The 22868-nt window shown below is 49.2% G+C and overlaps 1 protein-coding gene across 6 annotated transcripts in view; it reads left to right on the plus strand.

Moving 5' to 3' along the window:
- The window catches only part of ZFHX3 (zinc finger homeobox 3), a 511657-nt gene that overhangs the window by 435439 nt on the left and 53350 nt on the right, over positions 1 to 22868 (plus strand). For all 6 annotated transcript variants that reach the window (XM_040707006.2, XM_046899383.1, XM_046899384.1 and 3 more), the window contains one exon: positions 8678 to 8909. In XM_040707006.2, coding sequence (XP_040562940.1) covers positions 8678 to 8909 — 232 coding nt within the window. The remainder of the gene's footprint in view (positions 1 to 8677; positions 8910 to 22868) is intronic.

The raw sequence follows: 22868 nt of genomic DNA on the forward strand, positions 1-22868 counted from the left end.
GCTGGTTCGATTTCCCACATGGTTTTTGGAGCATTATTACAATGGTCCCTTTGCTGTGTGCAGGTCTGCAGGAGCATTGCGTGCTGCCGGCATCGCCTTCCCCGCCGTGCAGCCCCACAGCAGTGCAAGCACACAGCAGCCATGATGCACTGTGGGCAGCAGGAGCTGAACCACAACTTGAAAGGGCTGTGGAGGACTCCTTGGGGACCATCCCATCTCTGCCCTCCTTCTCCATGCTGAGGCCCGGCTGCTCTCAGAATGAAGGGAGCAAATTCAGTGTGGCCTTGTCCCTCTTGGCACGAGCTCCCTCGCAGCTGCCTGGTGCGCTGTGCCTTGGCTGTGGGCAGCGGTGCAGGGCACTGAGTGCTCTGTGGCCTTTTCCTTCAGAGAAACACAGCTGAGATGGCAAAAACATATGGAGTTCTCAGAGGAGTTGGGGTGGCGGATCACAGCTCTGAGGGGGGAGTGCTCTGAGCTGTGCTGTCAGTGATGAAGGTGAGGGCCGGGCCCTGCGGGGTGCAGCTCCTCCGGGGGGAGCAATGAGCATTCCTGCTGCTGGGAAGGAGTATGGAGTGCTGAAAGCAAAGAGGAAGAACAGTGCACCTGTAGTGCACCTGCTGTATGAGGGGCTGGGGCTGAAAGAGGACGTGTGAGCTGCAGCTTGTTCTCAAGAATAACGTATGGGCTCTGATTTGTTCTGGAATTCCTTTTAGAACTAATTATACTTCAAAGGAGAGAAGTAATGAACTATGAAAATGTATTGACTTTAGAGTTTTTGTTGAAAAATCAGGTGCACAACTGGAGCAAGCAGCATCAGAGCAAGAGCTGCTGCAGGAGTGATGTGGTTATTGGCTTAGAAATCTGAAGCGCCATGTGAAGTTAAAGCATAAGTTCCACATTCAAATAACTTCATTTCAATGTAAGCAATGGTTTCACTTCCAAAAAGTGTAAAATGGCATTTTCACCTGCATTAATTTATCTATCTTAAAGCAGTCTCCACACATGCAGAAGGGAGTTCAGACAATTGTTCCATCTCTGAGGCAGCGCTCCCAGCCCCGTGCTGTGTGTGCTGTGCTGCAGGGCCTCCTCTGGGCCTCCTATGCCGTCCTGCCGAAGGTAATGCATGGCCATGCCTGGTGCTGCATGAGGAAGTAATGCCTCACCTGTTCGGGTTGTCCCACTTGTGTTCTGTGTTACAGAAAGCCTTTTTCGATCACTCAACAGCCATATAATTGCAATGTGGATGACAGATCTTTATCCTGCTGACTATTCAGATTTCTTCCCAGCCCTTTTTATTACGTAATTTGCCTTTTCCAGTGCTTTTCCATATTCACAGGCTGCTCTGGTTCACCTGCCTGTTCACAGCTTAACAACTTGCCCTGAAGTCATTAATTTAAAGTACGTGTATGAAGTATGTTACAGAAGAGCTGTTGGTAGTGGGATCTTTGAGGCTGTGTTTGGTTAACGCCTTGTCTTCACGTTCAGCTGTTCTGCTGCTGCTTTTCCCGAGGCCTGGAGGGATGCGGCTTCTGGAGCTCCTCAGCTCTTGGCTGTCCCCAGGAGCTAGAAAAGCCCTGACCAGAAGACTGGCCTGCCCTTAGTGATAGGGTTCTGTCATGCCGAACATTTTGTTGCTGTTTTTATCCCGTTACTTCCATGCAGTACTTTCTAGGCACTGGTTTTAAAAACAAAGTACAGCTTTTCTCTCATATTGCCCTAGGGACGACAGCTTCTGTGGAAAGTAGGAAATGACCAAATGCTAACTTCCCCAGGAGCCAGACACCACTGATTTGGATGATGGGTAACTTGCTAACTCCAGAGGTGCCCCACCATCTCCAAACCACCACACTGCTCTGCAGAAACAACCAAGTGATGTTCAGCTCATGTCATTTCCCTTGTTTGTAGCAGAGTATACTTCATAGGATGGTTTTGGGGTTCTTGTCTGTCAGAGGGGCGCAGTGAGCAGCAGCAAATCCCCGTGCAGCCTCCCGGGAGCAGCAGGGCTGTGGCCAGAACAGGAGCACAGGTTGAGGGCAGCACTTTCCAGAACAGCTGATAGGAAATGCACTCTCAGCTGTGCTTTGTTTTTTATCACTATAATTAGCGAGATCAATACGTGCACTCCCCTGCTCATCTCCACATATAGCAGTGCTTATGCTGGTGCCTCCCTGGGGAGAGCTGTGAAGATTTCGGGGATCTGGAAAATTCTCAAAAGTTGCAGCTGTCCAAGAGCAGATGTGTTGTGGTTACTGCTCCAGTAGTGCAACAGTGGGAGGAAAGAAAGTTCCATGGCTGTGAACAGCAGATGGACCTTTCTCTTTTCTCCCTCTCAAGCTTAGTGAGCGTGTGGTGCGCTGTCCTGGTGCACAGGGATACGTGCACTACCAGAACGAAGTAGCACAGATGCAGAATGGCATCTCTGTGACCCGGGCGCCCTCCACATCTCCTCTCCTCCCAGCAGCTTTCTGGCTGACATGCAGTGCTGTGAGCACGGCTTGACCTGCAGACGCGTTCTCCAGGTGTGCAGGGGATTTCATAGTGAAGCTGTCAGGCTTCCGCTGGTCCTATGCAGATTCTCATCTTTTGGCATCTCCAAACGAATGATTAATTAGCACTTTCAAGTCTGCTGCACAATTAAAAAGCTGTGCATGTGGCGGAGAGGTTACTTTAAACCTTTCCTGGCTCTTGTTTTCTGCTAATCTGTGTCATTTTTTGTCCACTGACCCTGGGGGACTGTGAATATGAGGAGATCTGCTCATCACAGCCCGCATAAACAATGTCCTCGTTAAGAGCTGATGGGCTTAGCAGGGCCCTGTGAAGAAGTTAGCTGCCGGAGGAGAGCGAAGCGGGAGCTGTGCCTCCCTCTGGGCTTTAGCCCCTCCTCATTAAGCAGGTCCGGACTATTGATTGGGAGCTTGTGTTTGGAAGAGTCTTACTTACTCCATGCATTATCTTGACAGATTGATCAGACCTGATTGAGAACCTCTTAAAGGAACGAACAGCTGTAATGGGAAAGTTGGACTCTGTCATCCGTTAGGATGATTCTGGGAGCGAGAAGAACGAGGCTGACATCTTGGAGCAATTGTATTTACAATTAACATGGCTGAAAACGATTGCCTCTATTGATCCCCCCTTCCTGCAATTACAGCCCCATTGTTTACATTCCAGCACTTCGGTTATAAAAAGGAAATTCAATAATTATTGCATTATTTAAAGTTAAAGTGCCACAGAGTTTGCTGGCTACGCTTGCTGGTTGATTTAACGTTCAGTAAAATCCATGCTGAGCTCTCCATCTTTAGGCTGAGCGATATTTGGCTTTTAATGAGACTTCAAGGGCCAGTGGAGCAAACGCAGAGTGCTGCTGCCTTGGGGCTGCTGGGGGAACCCCACGGTGTTCTGGGGTAGCTGGTGCCAGCCTTGTGCCTGTGTCCCTGCCCGGACACGGCATGGCTCCGGTCCCGTCCTGCGAGGTGCTCCGCTGTCTCTGGGAGATGCTGGCAGTTGTTCTGCCACGTACAACACCTCTGACCTTGCCCTAAGAGTGCCAGGTCTCTGCTAAGCTGCCCTACGCGCTGCTGCTGGGATCCTCTGTGAGGAAAGGGGCTTTTGTTTTCTGAATGTGAAAATACGGATTCAGAGGGTGAGGTGTAGGGACTGGCTCTTACCCGGGGCTCATAGCAGTGCTCCTGAAGCTTTGCTGTACGATTCGGGGCCTTGCATCAAGTATGTTAGCCTCTTTGGCAGGAGAGAGTGCTGCATTTCCAGCCTTCCGAGAAGAAAAACAAAGAAAGAAACCAAAAAGCGAATCAACATCCAGATTGGTTGCGCAGAATCTCCGCGTCTTCATCTGGTGGTGGTGTTTATAGGGGCTTGGATGATACTGAGGAGCCCTCGGGGCAGGCGGCGGTGCTCACTGTGAGGCCGTCCAGGTTGCCACAGCTGCAGTGCAGAGGCGTGTGGCCATTGGCAGGCTGCTGGGGGGGGGCTGTTACGCAAGGAGTTGGGGAGGCTGCAAGGAGCCAAAGGTTTTGTAACATTACTTCTTCAGAAGCAGTAAACAACTGCAGGACGTTGGAATACAGAGGAGCAGAAGTTCATCTTTTGAACCTGCCGTATGGAGAATCGATTTTCTCCTCCTTTCACAACATCTGGGCTGGGCGGTTGCGGCACTGCAGCCCTTCCAGGGCCTGCGTGTCCTCCCGGCGGCTGCAGGAAATTCCAGCCAGGCCCGCAGGTGTGAAAGGAGAGCAAGACGGATGGGCAGCCCTGACTTTTATGGAGTACTTGGAACGAGTCGGGAGCAGGCAGCTGCTTCCACCTGACTTTCATTAAATATTCAAATTCTCTTCTAGGAATGTGTGATCTATCTCATGTGGCAGATCAGAGGCACGGGGGGGTTCAGCAGACACTGCTGAGGTCTGCTGCAGGTCTGGTTCCTCTCCATGAGAACTTGCAGCCTCACCTTCAGCTCCCTGGGAGCGCATCATCCTGGGCACGGCTCCTGCTGGCGTGAGACGTTTCCTATCGAGCCCTGTGAATTACCCATGTCTGTCTTCACCCTGAGGAAGGGTCTGCTCCTTGGCATCCTCCTCTCCTGAGGGCGTGCTGATGTGCCTCTAGCAGCTCCTCCTGGGCACAGCTGTGTGCTGGCATTGGCTTTCAGAGAACCAGGCGTGGTTTGATGCTGCACGCTATCCCTGCCGTGCTGCTGTGGGTCCGTAGGGCCGTGCTGGCCTGGGACTGTGGTGTGCACAGGAGGAGGTCAGGGTGGTGCTCCCATCTTACGCTCAAAAGCATAGGATGGTTCAAAGTGATTATTGCACCTCTTTGGGGAGCTAGGGGTGCAGTTCAGATCAATGTCTGACCCACTGAACATAGCAAATAGATTCTGGGAAACACCTTTCATCCCTTCCAGCAACAGAGCGCTGTAACAAGCGCTGTTACTGCAGGGATTGAGCTCATTGTGCTGTATGGAACCTAACACAGAGGTCTCAAGCAGACCCAGCTTTGATTTCTCTTTTAAATATTTACAGAAGTTTTTAGAGATTGCATGAAATGGTAAACGTTGCCTACCAAAACACCAATGAAGTTGTTGGGCAGGAGAACACATCACTGGTGTTACGGTGGCCGTGTCCTCTGTTTTTATTAAAACAAGTCTCATCTCTGAACAATTAGTCCACATATATGGCATGGGGATGAGCAGCACTGCCTGCAGCCAGACATTAATACAGCTGTTTCATTAAATTCCACGATTATTGAAAAATATGGTGGGTGCGGCAGTGCTGGATGGGGAAAAGACGGATGGTAAACTAAACAGTTTGGGGACGTGGGGTGGAGATGGAGAGAGAGAAAAATGGAGTATAGCATCATTTCTTAGTTTGTTTAAAAGTTACATTTCCAGTCATATGGTGTACGCGGCTGTGCTGTTACTTATTAGCAGAAACCAGCTCCCAGCCAGGCGTGGGGCAGGGGAGGCAGGGCAGTCCCACACTGCACTGCTCCGTGCCTGCTCAGTGCCTCCTGTACCACCACCTGTGCTTTTGCTTCCTTAGCTCACGGCCTCGCTCTGATCCGTGTGTGCCAACCCCCCATGTGCTCCCGTTTGAGCAGTGCTGGGTGCTGTGCAGAGCCCCGCAGGGCTGGCTGTGTGTCGGCTCATGGGCACTCTGCCTCTCTCTACTGCTGATTTAAACTGTTGCCACGCTCAGATCCTCCAATTGTGCTGATTCTTTCAAGCTAAACCCAAAACATAGCAAGGGTGGAGTGGTTCTATAGTATTTCCTTACCTGGTCTGAAACACAGGCCTGGTGTTTTTTTGGGACAGGTTTGGAGCCATCCTGGCTGGCACAAGCATGGCAGCTGGTGAGTGGCTCTGCTGTGGAATTAACCCAGGTACTGCTACCCAGGTGAGAAACAGAATGAGATGTTTTGGGTGCTGCTGCATGCCAACATTCCGACAGCTTAGTACTGTGCCGTGCTGTGCGGTTCTGCCTGGCAGGAACCGTCCTGGTTCTCGCTGCACACAGGTCTTCACAGCAGTGCATATGAGTGGGTAGTTGATGTTGGCAGGAAATTGCCAATCTTTCTTTCCGTAACTGATTGGGAATAGGTACTCCAGAGAGCAAGGTCCGTGGTAAAGGTCAGGGGGAATCAGTGATGGCCAATGAAATAAATGGGATATTTGAACAATATCCTTCATCGTGAGAGAGCACAGCATTGCACACAGATCCACGCATCCCCCACGTGGAAGATGGGCCAGGTTTGGTGTGATCTGTGTGCAGGGAAAGGTGTTGTGAGCCGTACGGCGCTGTGCTGTGGTTTGTGTACGTACAGGAACAGCTCCTGTCCCCTGGGAAGCGTTACTTGTGAGCCGTATGGTTTCCATCAGAGCGTTCCTCTGTCTGTTTCTGATTTAAAGTGGAGCTTTGACTAAAGCTGATCAATATTTTGCATGCCATGCGTGAAGAACCAGATGTTGGAAGTTTCCTATCATTGAAAGGGAGGGAGCTGAACGCCCTGCTCAAACTTGCAGAAATCAATGTTCTCTGACAGAAGTCGGTTGCTTTTCCTAGGAATGATGTATTCCTTTGATTTTCAAGTTGATTTGTCTTCTTAGAAAGTTCTAGTTTAGTATTTTCAGTGTTTTCTGTGATACAGGTAGATTCTCATAACAGGAAAGATTCACATTATGATGGATAATAACTGCACTTAATGTCTGGTGTCCCATCGTTTCCAGTAACTCACAGCTCCTTCCTTTTGTGCCCTGTCTCATTCTGGCCTCTGCTGCAAGACAGATGCCAACCACAGAGGCAGATATCGCACTGCGGTGGTGGTGGTGGCTGTAACATCTTCACTCTGCAGGGATTTCAGCAGTTTGGGCTGTGCTTCTGGTTCCCACAGAGCCACGTGCTCTTGATGCTTCCTTGAACCCATGACCAGATGGTTCTGTGATTGCTTACTTGGGATTTCTGTGCCATCTTGCTGAAGAGCCACTTCTGAGCTCTTTGACGCCTTCTGGCCCCAACTGAGGTGTTTGTAGGACGGGTTGTGTCCCCAGAGCATTTCTGAGCTGAAGGAGGAAGCAGAGGCAGTGCAGCCTGTGGGAGGATGGGGCAGGAGGAGGTTTTACTGCAGAAATGGGATGGAAGCAGAGCAGAGCTGGCTGAGCAGGGCTGTGCGTGCCCGTCACACGGCTTTGGTGGCTGGCTCACTAACCTTCGCTTTTCATGTCTTAAGCCGTTGCTCTTTTTCTGGCTCAGGAAGAGGGTAATGCATGCAAACAATAGAAATAAGGGGAGGAATAAGTTCTTATGAGGGAAAACAGCAAAAAAATCTTCTGAGGGCACCAGTGGGATTAGTGCCCTGGTGGATTCTTCAAATATTACAGTGAATTTAATTAAATACATCGTGATCCCAAAAGAGGCTAGTCTAATTAGCCAGATCTAGAATACATTTATTCTCTTCTCTTGCACTCCCAATCAGAAGCCTCAGCATCAGCTCCTATCCTATTTTTAATCATTCCTAGACTCAGAGGGCTCTCCTTGCTCCGTGTTAGCTAAGCACACAGAGCTGGGTAATATGTCTTTAATCTTATCTGAGCTGTAACTGAGATAATACCAGTCAGAATTTTTACCAGAAGGTCCTGGCTGCACGTAGACAATATTTTTGATTGACAAACCTTGAGATCATATCCAGGTTGCCCAGCTCATGTGCCCTGAATGAAGCGTGTGGTGAGGAAAGGTTCCACGGGGTGACATAGAAGCCAAAAATGGGCTCTTGAGGTTGGACGGTCAGAGCTGGCACATATTGCCGCTTAGCTGTAACGGAGGTCTGTGCTGGAAACACCAAGGGGCCTTTACCCAGGAGCCTCCCATGCCCTTTGGTAGATGTTCTTCCTACGCTGTCCGTGAGCCTTTGCTGCAGGGGTGGGGAATATTACAGAATCTCTGGGGACGGCCACTGCCCCAGCTGATCGAGGGCGGCCGTGCTGGGCACCGGCATGCCTGCAGGCAGGGAGCTCTTCCTATGGTTGTAAGAGACAATCGCTGCCTCCCTGGGGTCTGTGGTATGGAATAGGCATTCACTTCTCTAGTACGGTCCCAGCGTGGATCTCTCTGCTAAGCAATTGATAGATTTTTGCCAAGCGATCAAAGTGTACTGTCAAATTACCTGTATTGGCTGGGACAGCACAGCGTCAGGGGGTGGCAGGTGCTCCCCTGTGCCAGCGCCTGGAGGGGCAGCCGGCCGTGTGCAGCGCCCCGGGACAGGAGCTGAACGGAGCGCTGTGCGCTGAGGGGCGGTGGTTCCAATGAGGGTGTATCTGTGTGACGTGAAATTGAATGCCCCCCAGCTTTAAACATGAAGGAGTTAGCTACGTGCGTGTTGTAAGTAGTTGTTAATGTTGGATCTGGTATTTTCTTTCACTGAAGTTGATCCTGCCTGCCTTTGGGTTTTTTTTTCCTTCTGTGCTCATTTCATCGTGCAGTGCCTTCCTCGCTTGTTAATCCGGAGAGCATGCGGTACCTGGAGAATAAACAGTCCTGATCTTAGTGTTTCTTTTTGAAAAAGTGGTTTCTTACCTAATTCCCGAGTGGCTTTTAGCAGGTTGTAGTGGACTAACTCAGAGAGAATGGAGATGGTGCAGGAAATTCACATCTCTCTGCTTTGTTCTTCACAGCACCTTCAGCATCACGAGAGCGGGGTTGAGGGTGAAAGCTGCTATTACCACTGTGTGCTCTGTAACTACTCCACCAAGGCCAAGCTGAACCTCATCCAGCACGTGCGCTCCATGAAACACCAGCGCAGTGAGAGCCTCCGCAAGCTGCAGCGCCTCCAGAAGGGTCTCCCTGAAGAAGAGGAGGACCTGGGACAGATCTTCACCATCCGCAAGTGTCCGGCTGCCGATGCGGGTGAGTGCTGCTTCTGTCGGGTTGTTGCTCGTGTGCGGCACACTGTTTGACTGGCAGCATTAGGGCCATCTGTGGCGCTTCTTGGCAGGCGCAGTGATTCTCTTTTTTTCCTTCCCTGTGGTGGGGATGATGCTTGTTGTTCATGAATAATAAGTGATGGAATATGACAGGACCGCTGTTGTACCCGCCGTGTCACAGATAGCTCTGCCTCGTAGGGCGTATGGTTGTGGCCCTGGAGTTATGCTCGTGCTTCCTTTCATACTCATAGGTGATTTTCTCCGTTCCAGCAGGGCTAAATGCAGCTTTGATGTGGAGAACTGTGTGTGTTCTGGTTAGAGTCTTAAGTAGTGGAGTATTGTTTGTCTAAACATTTGGGCAACTGTAACAGATCGGTGTAGGCTACTTTCTGTAGATGTTTTTCACTGTGTCAAATGATGTCCTGAGCACCACCGCATCCCTGTCTGACTGCTTTGTTGGTTTTCAGATAGAGCCGTTTTGTACATCCGTATTTTTAGATACCTTCTGTTTGTCGTATCTTGGTAGATATCAAATATTGCAGGTATTGAGTACATAAACTCACTAGCTACAAAGGAAAAGGTTTTGTCAACCACTTCAAAAGCTAATTTTTTTAAAACTAAAAATCTTGATTAATCACTGAGGAGAAATCTCACAGACAGGGTCGGCCCCGTGCAGAGGCAGCACCGGCTTCCCAGAGTGGCCTCGTTCCGTGCTCTCTCTCCATGCACGGAAGGATCTGCTCCACGCAGGACAGCCTCTCCTTTGTTCTCCAGACTTTCAGACTCTCAGTGCTGGGAGATGCTGCTGTTGCACATTTCACTGCCTGGTGCTCTCCCACAGCTCTGTGCTGCAGTGCTGTGTGGCAGGGGCAGGCGCATCCCAGGGCCCGCTGAGGCATTCACTTTGTCTCAGGTCCGAGATCCACCTGCACTCATCCGCCACGCTCCGCACATGGGTTCCCTGCGTGGGTTCCCTGCGTGGGTTCCCTGCGCAGCCCTCGGGGCCCAGTGGCGTGGTTCGGCTCACCACGCGCTCTTTACAGTTCTGCCTGTTGTACGGCACGATGCTGTCTCTGCTGTATCCCTCTCATGTTTCTTGTCCTCCTTTCTGTGGGTTAGGCAGACCTTCCTCGCTGCTCTGTGATGAGAAGTCTCTTGTGATAACTGATAACATGAGAAAATCTTTCCTGTGTTTCAGACGCCTTGAGTAGAAAGTGCTTTTCTGATCTGTGACACATCTCTGTCAGCGGGGCCCGCGGGGACGGTGACTTTTTGCTGGTGTGCTGCATTACAAGTGCACTGGTTTGTTTTGATGCCTGCTATTACTCCCCGGTAATCGTTGCTGTGATTCTCTCTCCTCTTCTGGTTAATTATATTTGTTTAGAATCCGTTTTCTTTACAAATACAATATTGGCTTTCATTTTCTCCAGAGTGAGTCCCCTTTTGTTACCTTCTGCTCTTTCTGCAGACTCCTAAAGCCGTTTTTATTCCTCACCCTCTTCCACCTTTGGCAAAAACTCAGGAGGATGCCCAACCCCAGCCCAGCCCGTGCCACTGAGGCTCTGCAGTGTCCCTTCCTGCAGAGCTCCATGCTCAGGGCAGGAGCAGCTCCATCTCAGTGCTGGCTCAGTGCCGGCACCGCACCTCACCCCACTCCTGCAGCCACACTGCCCCACTGTGCCCGGAGGGGTGGGGGTGTGTGAGAGGTGGAGGTCTGGCGCTGCTCCCGAGGCGCAGCCCTGGCACAGTGCGTGCCAAGGCGAGGAGCTGCCCTCCTCCTGCTGCAGGGAGTGCTGCAGCCACAGTTGCACTTTCTGATCCTGGAGACCTCTGTGGCTTTGCTAGAAGTGCTGAAAGGTCCTTTACCTCTTTTTTTCTTTCCCTAAACTCTTCCAGCTTTTGGTAGCATTTTTATCTTTAACTTTACATAAATCTGTTGGTTAGAGCAATAACAGGTAGCTCAGCCCTTTTGCTGTACCTTTCTTAAACAGGATGTGTGCACCAAGTAGATGGAGTCACATTGTTCCCCTCCGTCCTCCAGTGCTTTGTAGCACGGAGAAGGTGCCAGGGTTTGACATGTGTCCGCATTGTGCTTAACTCGCTGCTGTGTGCAAGCATGTAGGAAAAAGCATTGCTGTCTCTGGGGTGGTATGTAGATATTTGCTTGTGTAGAAGCATCTCAATCTGTTGGAAGAGAGTGTCTGATCATACCTTAATTAGTCCTCTAACAATCTACAAAGGTCAGTGCCAATTGCCTGTTCATTTACATTTGTAATTGTGATGGTTCTTGATTGCACATTAGTTGCAACTCATTCCCTCCCACCCCTCAGAAAACACATGCAACAGCCTGAGAGCAGCCTGCAGATACAAGGACCTTTGTGTCTGCCTGTGCCAGCAGCACAGCCGTCACTGAAACTTTTGTGTCTTTTATGGCAAAGAGCTTTAGAAGCTACACTCCACTTCCAGTAAAGGGATGGTGAAGTCATTGTCGGGGAAATTATATGGACATCAAGCAAGAAATTCAGTCCTCCTTGAACTGGATAATTAAAGACAATTAAACTTTTCTGCTTGCTCTGAGAAGTGTGCTAATTGCGCAGGAGGAGGGAGGTGGGCCCAGCCTGGACGTTCAGCGCTTTTGTTGATCAGAAAGAGTACAGCTTTAGGGGGCAGGAGTTTATTTTCTTCTGTGGGGTATTTTTGGACTGTTGCTGTAGTATCCAGGCTGCTGCCACTGCAGATGTCAGCCCCTTGCTGCAGAGGCATCTGTATAATGTTACCCATAAGCTAATTGATTTTTAATGTTGGGGGGTTAGGAAAAAACAGTAATAAAAACCAAAAGTTTCTCAAGATGTAGGGATGGATGCACTTACAACTCGTAAGATAACGATAGAAATGAAAGAATGAAGGAACCCACACCAAATTTTCGATAAGGCTATGCAGGAGTTTCCTTCTAGAAGGCAGTGAGTGCAGGCAGCCCGTTCCATAACGCAGGCCTTGGTGGGAGTGGGATGCTGTGGGATGCTGTGGGTTGCAGCCCACTGCTCACCCTGTAGCATCACTCTTTGTATGCCATCCATGTGGGACGTGCGTTTGTTACAGATACAGTAGCTGAGCCTGCTTCTCTTAGGGTGAGTGGTAATTGTAGTTAATGTTTCCTCCTTTACCTATTACTCCTGACTTTCAGGTGTGCTCCTTTCTTCTTTTCCAAGGAAGTCTGAGTGCCATAACCTGGACATAATCTATGTGATTGCTGAGAATACTTTAAAAAAAAAAAAAGTCAAACCTGGTGATCTTATGGTTGTGCTTTGCGCCAGCATGGAGCTTCTGGATGGCTTCTGAAAGTCATGTTGTATTCCATTGGAAAAGCTGACCATGTCAGCAATGTGAGTCATCCTGTAGACTATTCTGCATAGCTAGCGAGCGAAAGAATAACTTCTCCTCCATGGGGCTTTAGATGCTTTTTCGTAGCACTGTATACTTCGGGAGAGCCCCTTTGTCCTGTTGGACAGAGGAGTGTTCCCCTGTGACCAAATTAAACCAGCCAATAATACCACTCGTTGTTTTGAAAAAAAAATTTATGTGCTTTGTAGAGCAAAAGGATGCTCTGCTGGGAGCCAGCCCCTGTGCTGGATGTACTGTTTCAGCAGTTCTCCTAATCTCTGCCAAATCCTGAGCAGCCATCCTCTTCCAACACACAAAGTCATTGTTAGGGGTCCTTGCATGTGAAGTCTGAGGGCAGGCTCTCTGGAAGCAGTTGCTGAACTCAGCCAAGTGCAGTCAAAGGACGCTTTGTTTGAGAAGGGAAGGAGCTGCAGCTCAGTGTCAACAGGAGGATCGCTACTTCTGCGTCCTCCCTTACCCATCCTGGCCTCACTGGAGCATCCAGCACTCTGCAGCACACAGTGAGGACTGGCCACTCTGGTCAGATTGAATAAGTTATCTACATGAATACTTTTACTGTAAAACTCTGTTCTGGTAGAAATCTGCCTTGTTCCCCAAGCTCCTGGAAGAATGGAGTACTCCACTGCAACAGCTCTCCCCCTTTTGCCCTGTGAGCAGAGGTGAATGCACTGGCCCTCCATGTGTTGCTCATATATTCAGCCTTCTGAAGGGCTGCAAGCTGTAGCCTGAAATCAGGATGTGAATTTCTAATGAAACCAAGTATGTAAACAAATGCAGCTAAAACTGTTGCCAGATGAGAAAATCCCTTGTGGTTTAAAACAGGGGTTACCAAACTCAGCTTGGTTTCATCTGTGGTGGCTGCAGACAGCTGCGTGCTCATGTTGCTTGCACCTCTGTTTTCACTCTGAGTCATATAAAACACTTTGCTATTGTTCCTCTTTCCTAAAAAACAGTTTCTGTAGCTGCACCAGGGCTATGGAGGCATCACTGCTAGGAAAGACTGACGGTAAATGGGAATGCAAGCAAGTCCCCATGGGATCAGGAGCAGATCTGTTCATTAAATACTCAGGATGCAGTTTGCAGTACAAAGAGGCTTCTCTTAGTCAAAAAAATTCTATTTAGTAGAAGGGAGTCTTGATGTTCACATTTGTCAGTATAAATCTGTGACTTTGCAAGTCTCACAGAATGTGTTACCCTTTTCCTTGAGGCCAGAGGTGCTGCACTCTGAATGTCCCTCTCTCCGGTCCAAGCTCTCCAGTTCTTCCCTTCCCTTGGTGGCCATGTTCTGCACTTAGGAATGGTGATCAGGCCATCTGTAAGAGGAAGTGACGCAAATGGTGCAGAAAGAGGAAGGAAACTTTCTGGGAGAGGAACTGTCCTGTTACTTTCCAGCCTTGCAGAGTGGCAGCCATGAAGGCATTTCTCATTCACAGTCATCAAGCACGAAGTAATTATTAATGTGTTGTTTCAACAGGGATACAAGAAGCTCCTTTGGAGTGTATCTTACATGATTGCAGTCTCCATGCTTCCAGTGGAACTTAAAAACTTTTAAAATGAAGATTGGTAATGCCAAATGATATTTCTCCCTGCTTGAAATAACTCAAGTTTATTAATATGTGATGTCCTCTACTCGGTCATCGCTAATGCTGGAGAAATGCATGTTGCTGCTCCATCTGAGTGAGGTAATGGAGGGTTTCACAAAGCAATAACATTTTTATAAGCCTCTCTACTTTTTCATGGGACATAATTGCACACAGCAATTAAAAACTTCCCAAAGCAGATTACTTGTACAGTGTGTGCCAGACTACAGTGTGCAGGATTTGTACTGCAGTGTCCACACACACAGAAGCTCACTGCAGCTCTGGCCCTGCAGGTGATACACAGGTCGGTCAGGCTGGAACATCTGCGTGGTGCAGCCCTTCAAGACAGGGAAGCAGCCCTCGCCGAGGGAAGATATAAGGTGTATTTTGAGGAATTCAGTATAAGATTTCCCACCTACTACAAGAAGAGCCCCTAAAGAAGCTTTCCATGCTGTCTCCTCCCACTGCCCTTGTCTCTGATAATCAGAGAGGTCCTCTGTCTCGTGCTGCTGCCACTTGTCCCCTCCTCCTCCAAACTGGATTCCTTCCTCCGATGTTTAACAGCTAACCTCGTTTCACAGGCTTCCCCTTGCCATTTCCAGGCGTGTCCTTGATTGACACATTTAATAATCTACCAACCAAAATGACAATCTGAGCTCCTGTGTGCAAACATCAAATGCTGCCCAGCTTCATTAGCTTCTTCCGGGCTTTTTGCCTCTTGCTCTCTTCCTGCAACCCAATATTGTGTTTTCCCAATATGTTATCTGTAAACCCCTGAAGGCAGCAGCCTGCTTAGTTGTTTCTGAAGTGTTGCATGTAAATGCAACCAAATCATCGGTGTGTAAATTGTCAGAGAGGCGCGTGGTGCAGCAGCCCGGCCTCAGCAGGTCCTTGGGAGAGGGCCAGAAGGGCCGCGGGCGCCTGGCGGTGCGCACCCAGCTCAGCTCTGCTGGGCTCTGTCCTGCGGCGCAGGGCGTGCAGCAGCTTTGTTGTCTGAAAGGAAATCCGTTTCTGTCATCTCGTCCTCAGACATGGGGAGTGAGACAAGCTATTGTCCTGTTTTGAGAAAACATTCACCCACGGTGCAATAACATACGTGAAATAGCAACAAAGAGGGAAAACAGCTCGTGGCGATATGTAGGTTAAGCTGATTAAACTTGCAATTCCCCTTTGCTGAAGCATTTCTGATCTCTGTGCCAACCCCACCAAATACCCCCACATGCAGGATTATCATCTTGTTTTCCAAGATCTCATGTCATGTGCGCTCATTTAAAACAGGAGGACAGCTTGTTGCTTTCCTCTGTTGTTCTGCTGAACCCTGGAATTTTTTCATTTTTTGTGTGGATTGAACGGCTTAAGGAACTTTTACCTTTCCAGCAAGTTCCAAATGGGAGCCGCAGTGTTTCTGCCCTGGGTCTCTCCTCTGGAGGATGTGTTCAGAGCCTGGGTAGGTAGCAACCTCTCTCCTTTATGGATGGATGCAGAGGCAGATGGAAGCTTCTGTTTTAGTTTCATGTTGCTTTCACGGTTCTCAAGATTAAAAAGATACACCACTTGCAGCAAGAGGTCGGGGTTGCTGTTGACGGTTCTCTTGGAAGGCTGCTGATGAGAGGATAAAGCCACCTAATTTAAGAAAGTCAGTCTCTTCAGATGCTGGAGGGACTTCCCTGCCTTGGAGTCAGTCCCTAACATCGTTTGCAGCCATTCTTCCTTGTGTGCGTTCCCTTGCCCGAATTTTGCAGAACACTATTCCCACCTCAGTGGCATCTATCTGTCTTTGTGCTTATGGGATACCATGGGACAGTCGAGGTCTAGTCTGGCTTCAGAGAACTCAGGACAGAGTTTGTTCTCCTTTAATATCTGGCAGAAACAGATTTCCTTTGTTACTTATTTTTTGGATTGGTTTTGAGTTTGAAGTAGAAAGCGGTTGTGTCCCAGCTCTGTTCTGACCAACCAGCAGCGTATAGATAATCTCTAAAGGATATGAAAGGTTTAATCATTTTAATTTTGTTTTTATTAAAGTTTATCGTGACTTTTTCATGTGCCCCTGGTAATGCGTGGCGGGGGGGTAACAGAGATCCACACAAACCCCCGAGCATTCGCTTAATGAAACTCTCTAATGGGAGGCGCCTGGTGGGAAGGAAGTGGTTAGATAGCAGGGCTGGGGAAGGCAGACCAAAGGCATGCTGTAATATCACTGAAACGTGGCAGGAATCTCATAAACTCCCCATCTAGCTCCAGCAGACACTTGTCATTGGGAGCTCATGGCTTTCATTAAGCGGAAAGAGAGGAAGCTCTGACGGCTGACTTGTTCCAGAATGTTTTTCTTGTTCAGTTGCATCTTAAAGCTCTTTCCACTTCAGAAAAGTACAGGGAAAAACACCAGATGCCGTAGTAAAGCACTGGGAAGATCTTGGTCCCTCTCCTACTCTACGTTTTTATCCCCATTAAAACAAAGTCTGGAGCCAGACTGAAGCCGGGTTGTCAGCAGCCTCCCTGCTGCATTCAAGCCAAATGCTCTTTCCTTTGGGACAGGAAAGTTGTGTCCTGTACCCATCCCTCGCTCTTAGTACTGAGTTTGGTCACCAAAATCTCTGCTGCTGGTGCCAGCTGCACTTTCTCCTTCCCTCCCCTTTTTTTCTCTTCCCACTCTCTCTTTCACTTTCAGAATAGGGAACTTCTGTCCAGAGGACTTCAGGTGGTTGTTGCAGTGGTGCTGGTTGAATTCAAGACTGAAGGACCTCAGTAAAGCCATGGAAGCACGGCCATGAAAGCTGAATGGTAGTAGATACTGCTGCCGTGTCTCTGGATGTGTTGGAGAAGGGTTAGATGTCAGCATGGGCAGCACAAGGTTCATCTTAGCAGCAGATTCGGCTCATGTTTGAAGTCTCCTCCACACGTCCGTGCTGGTTCTGTTTGGCCCACGTGCTTCACTGAGCAGGGCAGGGCGTCTGAGCTGCTGCTGTGATGTTCTCATTGCAAGGAGAAAAGGAAAGCTTCCAAAAGTTTGGATACAGACGGGAACTGTTCCAGCAGACTGTGTTCTCCTGTCAACCCTAATTTACAACCATCCTTTTCACAGTATTGCATGGGAGCAGCTCTTCTCCAGTGCCTTTCCTAGAGGTTTGGCTGCTTGTAGCCATTGATGCGCTTTGCTGTTGTCTGCCTATATCACTGGGCTCCAAATTAAATACACCTGAGGTGAACAAGCTTTCTTCTGTGTTAACAGGTTAATGAGTTCGGGGTTACCTCACTTGGATGCGTTTGTTGGTGCATTAACTCGGAGCGTTTCCTCCTGCTCTGCTGTTGACCTGAGCCGCAGGGGCTGGAGATCCAGCCCAGAAAAGTGCTGATTCCTTGATTTCTTCTTTGCTGCTAATTTACCTGGTGACACATTAGGTGGGGACAGTGGCAGAAAGAAAAAATCTTAGTCGTGTTCAGCTGGACAGAGGCTTTATGCTCAGGAGAACAAGGATGTTTAACTTGCCCATAAGCAAACAGTAAATGAGAGTGGGGAGAGGTGGTGCAGCTCTGCTCTCCTGATGGCACAGCTGTGCCCACTGCAGCAACTGGGCCAGGCTCCCCACTGCCTCCCGACCGTGCAGCACCACGCAGGAGTGTGCTGGGCTATGCCAGGGGAGGTGGGAAATGGAAGCAGGACCCCCACCTGGCAAGTGGTGCCTCGGGGTTTGCTGCAGCTGACAGCGTGGAGTCTCACTGAATGACTGCTGGCAGGTGTGGGAGCACGGTGCTCCGCTGTCTCATCTCCCCTTGGTCGTACAGGCTCATACCAAAGGAGTGTCAGAGGCTGCTTCCCCTGGATGAGGTTTGCCTTGGCTGCATGCCCATGGTTTGTGTCACGGCAGCACCCCGTGAAGGTGGCAGAGTTTCCACCGCTCAGCTGTTTCCTGCCCATCTGCACGCGCTGTCAGCAGCGAGCCTTTCTGGCTGACTGCTGCAATGGACCATAAAAATGAAAGTTGTTCTTGAAGCCAGACATCGTGTCCAGACTTGTGACCGTGTTCTGGGACTGCTGCTGTTCTTTGCTCTTCAGGGGCAGGAACGGGGCTGGAACTTCTGTGATGCTGACACCCAAAAACATTGCCGATGCCAGCAACATACTGCAGTTTCCTTGTTGGAGGAAGCATTCACAGGGCGTCAGGAAGTGGTGGGCAGGAGCTTGCCAGCTCCAGGGGGCTGGACCTGATTCTGGATGTCTCCCTCAGTAACCGGTGGCTCATACAGACTGGTTTGACAGGATGCTGCTAGGCAGAAAAAACAAGCTTGTTTTCCTTCTCCGTTTTCATTGAGATTTAGGAAGAACAGGGAAAGAGGATGTGGGATGGTTGGCATTTCTTGAGAGCTGTGTGCTCGAGGCTGGATGCAGTCTCCCTCAGTGTAGCTGTAATTCTGTGTCTTTCCATAAGTCCTTTTTCCTGAAAAATGCGCACTTTAAAAATAACCCGACATCTTTTATACAGATCATCTGAGCCAATCTAAACAGAGCTGTCTCTGAGTCTGACTGGGACACTACCAGGTTTTGCTGGGCCATGGCAGCACGTGTTGGAGAAAGCAAATCCATGCTTACTGCAAAAGATAAAGCTGTATGGTTAGGATGGGTGCAGGACTGCTTTCATGGCATTGTTTCTGTTCATCACACAGTATAGTTGCAGTGGATTTCTGGTCTCCAGCTCCATCTTTTCATCACAGTGGAAACTGCGTGGCAAGATCCCTTCATTTCTCTTCCTGTGGTGCATTTACACCATTGGTTGGAGCAGAACGTTCCTACGGGTTTTCCACGAGACAAAGTTGCACTGGCTTCTTGCTGCAGGGGGAACTCCTGTCCAGATGGTCAAAGCAAACAGCGATGGACAAGTCACCAGCGACCTCTGGGCCTTGGATTAGCAAGGATACTAAGCATCCGTTAGTATTGCATCAGTATTGCAGCGTTTTAAAGATTTTTTGCTTAGAAATCATAAAAATATTGCTGATTTGCTTTAGCAGTTCTCAGAATTCTAAAAAGATGGAACTGAGACTCCAGAAACCTGCACAGCAGCAGAGTTCTGACATGAACTGATAGAAATACATCACTTCTACATTCAGGCTTTCACCGACAGAACAAGAAGAGTATCTGCATACTCTTTGATGTAGTTGTGAAAGTGAATTCCTTCAACTTGATTGTTAGAAGGGAGAGGCTGAGTCTTTTCTAATGGACTTTCCTTTAGATCTTCAGGGACACAGAAGTGTCCTTCTAAGTGCCCAGTGTGCAAGGAAAGTCCTCCCAGTCTAACCATTTCTAATTCTGACCAGCGTGGGCTTCTGTCACAGCTGGTCAGCCAAAGCAGTTTGCAGGCAGAAAGAAGTGGGAAGGAGCTTTTCCAGGCCTTGCCCGCCCAGACCCGTGGCATCGACACACTCATGTGCCATTCTGTTTGGAAGGTGGATTTTGAGCTTGTTGCTATTACACACGTGATTGTGGATTGCAGCATAGGCTTCATTTTCCTATACAGAAGAATCATTTATAAAGGCCAACGCAAGTCCACCGTGTCATGGTGAGCACTGGAAGAGAACATCCTCCACTTTTTCGCCCCTAACAAGGTGTATTCCTGCAGAGCATCAATTCCTTTCCCTTCTGCCTTCTGGGAGCAGCAGGTCTGGTGGTCTTCATCTAGTTGACAAGACTGGCCGAGAGTGCCTGATCTAAATGAAGAAGTGCTTTGAGATCTTTGTTCAGATGAGGCATCGTGAACGTAGAAGATGCTCTAATCCTACAGCTCATTTATTAGGAGTATAGATTTAATTGCAAGAGATACGGAGCTTGGTTTCTGAAATTGATTTTGTTGTTCTTTAAGAGCCATAGGCAAAATGGGATTGTGTACCTTATCAGTGGGGTGATTTGTGGAAGGAGGTTTCACAGCAGCCAGCACGGGACTGGAAGTCACAACCGGCCCAACCTGCTCCAACATACCCAGTGCTGTTACACATACTTTGACACGCATGTTAGGGGCACAGTCTCCTATGTACTTGCTAGCAGCCTTTCATTTGCTTCCTTTCCCTTCTGTAAGGCCTGTTGAACCTCTGGTGATGTCATTAAAAGCTGCTATGATTATTTATTTGTTTTTTCCACCAAAAATTTGAAATTGCTTAATAACGTGTGTGCCAACACCCGTGTCAAGCTGCAGATGGTTCAGAAGGGAATTTGGGGACCTGTAAACAAATAAGAACCTCAGAGAAGGGTCTCTTCCTTATTCCTATTGACACTTAGTTCTTGCCCTCAAGAGGGTTTTTGTTTCTCCCAAATAGTCGGTTTGCTGTTTTACATCTTATTTTTGTACGTCTTTATGCCCCTGCCATGCATTTGGTTTTGATCTCCATGATTTCTTAGGCCATGAGTTTCAAAGGTTAATTGGGAGTTGTATGAGAAAGTATTATCCGTATTTGCTCCAAGTTTGCATTTTTTTCTGTGTTCATTATCAGTTCTCCAGAGACTGGAGGATGAGAGGAGCAGTATTGGTTCAGCTCCTTCGAACCTTGGTTGTTCCTGTCAAGGCTGTCTGACTTTCTCTGCAGACCATGCAGCCCTCATCTTCTCTTCTGTGTAGACAGCTCTTCATACCCTCTCCTCATCCTTTTATTCATCGGAAGCCTCTTCATGAAGTAAATGTTCAGTGTTTCCATCTCATTCCACGTGTCCCAACGTGTTTCTTTCACACATGCTGTGCCAGATGTGGGTTCCTTTGCTCTGCCTGCAGAGTTCCCTGGCCCCTTCCTGCTGCTTCCATGGTGCACTGCTGAGACCCCCAGATGCCTGTGCTGGGCCCATGCTGGGACTCCACGCCCTTAAAGCTCTGAGCCACCAAATTTGGCCTGCCACACTGTGTGCAGGGCCCCCCGCTGCCCCGCTATTGCACACTGCCAGGCACAGATGACAGAGTGGCCCTGGACAGAAAGTGGGGATGGACTCAGCGTGACTTAAGAGCGTCTTTCTTTGCTTTTCTGATAGCCGGCATTCATGCGGAGTGGGAGCTCCTGCTCCTTTTCTGGGAACTACTCTCTCTCATTTGGTTACCAATTAAGCTGAAGCATTCTGGCCTTTTCCATCCTCCTTTTTATTGTTATGAAGGGTGAATTAGGGCTTGGTGTTTAGGATTGTTCTCTGGCCTCTGCTGCTACTTTGCTGCCTCCTTTGTGGCAAAACAATGGCATTAATTTTGGCCTTTGCAGCAGGCGGGCAATCTGGCAGCGCACAGTGCCTGTCCGTTCCACTTCACTTGTGCAGCCACCTCTCCTTTCCACATCACCTACTCACTTTTCTCCTTTCTTTTCTTCCCTCCCCTTTTGTGTGTGTGGTGTGGAGGATCGCTCAGGGTTTATTCTGCTCCAGTCCTGGTGGGGTCGGAGGTTGTGGCCGCTGCTGAGGGAGCAGCGTGCCGGGCTGGGGCCGTCCTGCACAAATGGTCCGCAGCGGTGAAAGGGGAGGGGGAAAATTTCACCAGGATGGCCAGGGTCACTGCAGAGTAGCAGGAGCAGGAAAATGCTTAAAGGCAGGAAGCACCTGCGCGTCTCGGAGGTGCTTTCTGAGCAGCACTTGGGGCTTTGTAGTGTCCCTCATTGGACACAGAGCTTCAAGCCCTCCAGAGCTGGGTACCACTGGAGAGAAGCACTGAGAGCCAGGGCAGAGGTCATCCACTTGTAGTCCCTGCAGGTAACTCATACTGAATAAGTCACGTGTTAAGCATCGTCAGATGGAATGTTACTCCAAATGGTGGCACTTGCCATTCTTTTATCTTTTTCTCTCTGCAAGATTGTATGAAAGGAAAAATAGTGTTAGAAATTGAGTGGAAGTATACCATGTTTTTTAAAAAAAATAAGGATGGCCCTGGAAGGAGCAAGCTGATGGGCTCCTTGCAGTGGGCTTGCCAGTGCCCCATGCTGGGAGGAAGAACCTGGTGCTGGGCGGAGGGACTGGAGCAGCCGCAGAGCTCATGGCCTCTGAGAATGCCTCAAAGTCAGCACTGTGGAACAGGGACCTCTTGCATGGCAGTACCCCAGCTCCTGGGCTTCTCCTGGGGCCAAGCCATAGCTTACAGGGACATGGTGACCCCTTGGCAGTGAGGTCTGGATCCTTTTTTGTTTTCTGTTAAGTAATGTAAGAAGGAATACAGGGATTGGGAGTGGTTGCCCAGAGTCTGCTGTTAGGATGACTTGCAGCTGTGCTCCCTGGCTCCATGGGGCAGCGGTTCCAGCTCCAGTGACAACAGGGGGACATTGTGCACAGCCTGGCCCTGACACGCGCTGTGCTTACGTCAGTACAGCAGCAGGAATGCACCGCAGGTCCCATGGCTGCTCTCTGCCTTTGGAAGAGCTGGTTCAGGGCTCAGCTCTCTGCCTCTGTTCCCTGAGGTTTTTGCACAAGGGGACTCTGGCCTGTGAGTCCAATGCCAGGTCTGGTGCCCGTGAGGTTCCTTCAGCTCTAAAGGAACATGGCAGGCCAGGTGCTGCCTGGCACCCAGTGCTCGTCCTTGCCTTCCAGAAGGCAGCAGCCAACTGCATAAATGGAGCGCGCACACAGTCAACGGTTTCCTTTCTTCTGCACAAATTGGCAAGGACTAACCTTGTCATATCTAGTGCAGTGCTAACGGGCGCCTGCCTCCAAGGGGTAATCATGCAGGCATAAATTCGGAAAGTTGCTAAGCTATGAGCAGTCTTATGAGCATTAAAAGTGTCCTCTTTGCCAGAAAGGTCATTCATAACTTGGCTGCGCTGCTGATGTACAGTCAGTGATATTGATTGATTAATGTATAAAAAGCACCAAATCCATTTGCTTCTATGAAAGAGAATAAAGTGCAGTCGACTCTCTCTTTATTTTCACCTCATCCTTTTGTTTGAAGGACGTTTTTTTTTCTCTTTTTGTTTTGCCAGCTAGGTTTAAGGGGGTTACAAAAAGCCAGTTTCTGCCA

The sequence above is a fragment of the Gallus gallus genome, chromosome 11 (genome assembly GCF_016699485.2).
Source record: "Gallus gallus isolate bGalGal1 chromosome 11, bGalGal1.mat.broiler.GRCg7b, whole genome shotgun sequence".
In the NCBI taxonomy this organism is placed as follows: domain Eukaryota; kingdom Metazoa; phylum Chordata; class Aves; order Galliformes; family Phasianidae; genus Gallus; species Gallus gallus.